This window comes from Penaeus vannamei, chromosome 10 (genome assembly GCF_042767895.1).
Source record: "Penaeus vannamei isolate JL-2024 chromosome 10, ASM4276789v1, whole genome shotgun sequence".
Taxonomy (NCBI): domain Eukaryota; kingdom Metazoa; phylum Arthropoda; class Malacostraca; order Decapoda; family Penaeidae; genus Penaeus; species Penaeus vannamei.
The window spans coordinates 9,831,050-9,836,049 of record NC_091558.1 but is presented as its reverse complement, the minus strand read 5'-3'; the positions used below and the strand labels follow the sequence as shown (position 1 = coordinate 9,836,049).

The 5,000-nt window shown below is 42.5% G+C and overlaps 1 protein-coding gene across 1 annotated transcript in view; it reads left to right on the top strand.

The window, feature by feature from the left end:
• The window catches only part of LOC113830001 (Vesicular monoamine transporter), a 116,090-nt gene that overhangs the window by 102,527 nt on the left and 8,563 nt on the right, over window positions 1-5,000 (top strand). The window contains exons 8-11 of the mRNA XM_070126286.1: window positions 2,011-2,193; window positions 3,279-3,380; window positions 4,072-4,298; window positions 4,720-4,903. Of these exons, the coding sequence (XP_069982387.1) occupies window positions 2,011-2,193; window positions 3,279-3,380; window positions 4,072-4,298; window positions 4,720-4,903 (696 nt within the window). The remainder of the gene's footprint in view (window positions 1-2,010; window positions 2,194-3,278; window positions 3,381-4,071; window positions 4,299-4,719; window positions 4,904-5,000) is intronic.

Below are 5,000 nucleotides of genomic sequence, written 5' to 3'. Positions count from 1 at the left end.
AGTAGTAGTAGTAGTAGTAGACGAGGTAGTAGTAATAGTAGTAGGAGTACGAGTATTATAATTAATATTTTTATCATTATTATTATTATTATCATTATCATTATTATTGTTATTATTATTATCACCATTATTGTTATTATTATTATCCTTATCAATATCATAATAATAATAATAATGATAATGATAATGATAATAGTAATGTTAACAATAATAATCATAATGATAATAATATTATTATCATCACCATCCTTATCATAATAACATTAATAATGATGGGACTTATTATCATCATCATCATCATCAGTAGTAGTAGTAGCAGTAGTCATACTATTAGTAGTCGTAGCAATTGCAGTAGTAACAGGAGTAACAACAATAGTAACAAGAAGAACAATAACGTATTACCTGGCGTCAAGATTCAGGACCATTTCCCTCCACACATCTTGCTGTTAAGTAAATCTCTCAAGTACATTGTCCTTTGTTTTATCCACGGAATTTCCTCACTCTCTCATTTTGAAGCGGTTATATAAGCGGACCTGGAGAGAGAGAGAGGGGGGGGAGAGGGAGAGAGGGGGATAGGGACACGGAGAGAGAGAGAGGGACAGGGGGAGAGAGAGAGGGACAGAGGGAGAGAGAGAGAGGGACAGAGGGAGAGAGAGAGGGACAGGGGGAGAAAGAGAGGGACAGAGGGAGAGAGAGAGGGACAGGGGGAGAGAGAGAGGGACAGAGGGAGAGAGAGAGGGACAGGGAGAGAGAGAGAGAGAGAGAGAGAGCAGAGAGAGAGAGAGAGAGAGAGAGAGAGAGAGAGAGAGAGAGAGAGAGACGGAGAGAGACGGAGAGAGGAGACAGGGAGAAAGAAAGAACGAGAGAGAGAGAGAGAAAGAAAGAGAGAGAGAGAGAGAGAGAGAGAGAGAGAGAGAGAGAGAGAGAGAGAGAGAGAGAGAGAGAGAGAGAGGGACAGAGAGAGAGAGGTTATTCACCGAGAAACCGCGAGACGAGGAGAGAAAGGGAGAATTTCTTGGAAAATCGTATAGCCAGGCCAAAAAAAAGGAAGAAAACGAGAGCGAAGATGGTGCTGCAGTAAAATCTTTGTTGGTGGTCTTGCTAATGGTAATGAGTTGGGGGCGGGGCGGACTGTGAGGGAGAGGTGGGAGAAGGGAGGGAACAGGATGCTGGAGGAACGTGTGCTCAGTACATTATGCGAACTCACAAACATACACACACAGAAACACTAGCACACACAGACACACACACATACACACACATCCACCCCCTACACACACACACACACACACACCCCTTCCCCTTCACACACACACACACACACACACACACACACACACACACACACACACACACACACACACACACACACACACACACACACACACACAAACACACACACAACCACCCCCCTATACACGAACATATACCCCTTCCCCTACACATGCACACATACCCCTTCCCCTACACACATGCCTCATCGCTTCCCCAATTCCCAAAAATCGTAAAAAACTATTCATTAAAAAAAAAAATGCGTCTTCCGTATCTCCAGCGTCCATCTGCGTGTCCATTCCCTCCCGCCTTCGACCTCCTCTTGTCCAAACATTTCCTTTCGATTCCACTCGCCTCTATCTCGATGCCGCAGCCGATCCCCTGGCTTCCTAGGCGGCCCGGATGGAAGGCGTGGTGTTGTGCTGTTGTAGTGGTAGTGGTATCTTTTTTCGTAAATGGGTAAACAGAAAGGTGAGGGTAATTAGGTATCTATGATAGATGTATGTATCTATTCATTTATAGCTAGGTATGTTCATAAGCGTGCAAGCAAGCAAGCAAGCGCACAGACAGAGAGAGAGAGAGATAGGCAGAGGGAGAGAAAGAGAGAGATAGGTAGAGGGAGAGAGAGAGAGAAAGGCAGAGGGAGAGAGAGAGAAAGAGAAAGAGCAAAGATAATCGCACGTGTATATAATTAACTCCTATCAGCAACCCACGCTAATACCCACGCCCCTCCCTCAGGAATGGGCATGCTGGCGGAGCGCTACACGGACGACAAGGAGCGCGGCAACGCCATGGGCATCGCGTTGGGCGGGCTGGCGCTGGGCGTGCTGATCGGCCCGCCCTTCGGAGGGGTCATGTTCCAGTTCGTGGGCAAGACAGCGCCATTCCTCATCCTGGCTGTGCTGGCTCTGGGCGACGGACGTAAGGAATTTTTTTTCTTTTTCTTCTTTTTTTTTGTCTCTTGTGCCTTTAATCATTTATTTTTCTTTTCTTTTTTGTCTCTTGATATTATTTGATATTCTTTCCTAACAGAACAGCTGTCTCATTTAATCTTGCCAATTATTAACACTATTTCTCCATTCGTTTTTTCGTCGTGTTCTTAATTTCTGACGTACATGTATTTTGATTTCTTTTCTTCTTCTTCTGCTTCCTCTTCTTCTTTGGCATAATTGTTATTTTCCAACTGACGTCCTTTTACCTTTTATAATCATTTTTGATTTATATTCTTTCCTTCATGTTATTATCAATGTTTCTTTCTTTATTGCTTTATCCTTGTATCTTCTGCTTTCTCATCAATTCTTTTCTTTAATATTTTACCTATTACGTATTTCCCGACTGGGCTTATTTCCGATAATGTGAGAAGGGATATTCTAACATATATAAAACTATTTGAAATACAGATTCAGAGTATCATAGACGACTGAATATTGAATTATTAATTATAGACGACTGAATATCGAATTATTAGAGTATTATAGACAACTGAATATCGAATTATTAGAGTATTATAGACGACTGAATATTGAATTATTAGAGTATCATAGACGAGTGAATATTGAATTATTAATTATAGACGAGTGAATATTGAATTATTAATTATAGACGAGTGAATATTGAATTATTAGAGTATTATAAACAACTGAATATTGAATTATTAATTATAGACGACTGAATGTCGAATTATTAGAGTAATATAGACAACTGAATATTGAATTATTAGTATTATAGACGACTGAATATCGAATTATTAGAGTATTAAAGACGACTGAATATTGATAACACAAAATATAAATCATATATTTACCTTTAAATAAAAGTGAACTAACAACAAATTCGTTTCCCAAATTTTATTACCAAAGTATGATAGACATTCACAGAAGTCAAGAAGAAATAAGAAATATAAAAAAGGTCAACATACTCTAAATAAATATTAAAAGAAATCAATAGAAAAAGAAACATAAAGAAAATATCAACATAATCTGAATAAGCCCGTTTCCCCATGACAGTTCTACAGCTGTGGGTGTTGCAGCCCGCCATCGTTAAGCACGAAGAAGAGGCGCCGACTTTTGGAGAACTTATCACGGACCCTTACATCATTATCTCTGCTGGTATGTCGAGGGTTTAAGTCGGTTTGTGTGCGTGTGTGTGTGTGTTTGTGTGTGTGTTCTGTTTTTTTCTATTAATTAATATATATTTTTTTCATTTATAGATTATTCTTTTTTTGGGGGGTGGGGGGTTATGGGAGGCTCATTTGTTTGTTTGTATCTGACTCTGTGTCTGTCTACCCTCTCCCCCTCTGCCTCTAGCTATCTCTTTATCTCTTTTACCCTCTCATTCTCTCTTTCTCTCTTCTTTCTTTTCTCTCTCTCTCTATCTATCTATCTATCTCTATCCATCTATTTCTCTCTCTCTCTCTCTGTATGTCTTCCTCTCCCTCTATATCTATTGTTTGTGACCGGATCTGTGTGTGCATCTGTATGTGTTTGTCTATCGATACATGTCTTTTTCTCCCTCCCCCCTCCACGCCCTCACCCTCCCCTACCCCCCCACTCGCACTTACCCTCCCCTACACTCCCCCCGCACTCACCCTCCCCTTCTCTCACCCTCCATTCGCCCCCCTCCCCCGAAAACCCCTGCAATCACCCCCTCCACGCCTTCACCCTCCCTACCCCCCGCACTCACCCTCCCCTTCGCTCACCCTCTCAACACCCCCCCGTCCTCATCCTCCCTTCGCCCCCCTCCCGAACCCCGCAATCACCCCCTCCCCACACTCACCCTCCCCTTCGCTCCCTCCCGCAGGCGCCATCACCTTCGCCAACATGGGGATCGGGATGCTGGAGCCATCTCTCCCTCTCTGGATGATGGACACGATGGCCGCCCCTGAATGGCAGATCGGAGCAGCCTTCATCCCGGCTTCGATCTCCTATCTGATCGGCACCAACCTGTTCGGGCCTCTGGGGCACCTGATGGGCAGGTGGCTGGCCTCCTTCATCGGCCTCATCATTATCGGCATCTGCCTCATGAGCGTGAGTTTATTGGCCTGTGTGGATATGTTTATATATATCTATCTTTTTATCTACCTATCTATCTATATCTATGTGTATGTATGTGTGTATGTATCTATCTACCTATCCGTATACATATGTATATCATATCCACATAGTCATTTATTCATATTCATGCACATATATCTATCTATCTATCTATCTATCTATTTATCTATCTATCTATCTATCTATATATATATATATATATATATATATATATATATATATATATATATATATATATATATATATATATATATATATATATATATATATATATATATATATATATATATATGCGTATACATATACAGATATATATGTATAAAAATGAATAAATAAATATATGAATATAATACACACATATATATATATGACCCCACCCGCTCCCCTCCCGCAGATCCCCAACGCCACGTCCATCAACCACCTGATCGCCCCGAACGCCGGCCTCGGCTTCGCCATCGGGATGGTCGACTCCTCGATGATGCCGGAGCTGGGCTACCTGGTGGACCTGCGTCACTCGCACGTCTACGGCTCCGTCTACTCCATCGGCGACGTGGCCTTCTGTCTCGGCTTCGCTATCGGTGCGTGCGAGGCTGCGTTGCGCCCGTTGCGTGGGTGGCGGCTCGTCAAGCAGGATGGGTTGCGTGAGGATGCGTGTGTGCGTGGAAGTAGGCCTAG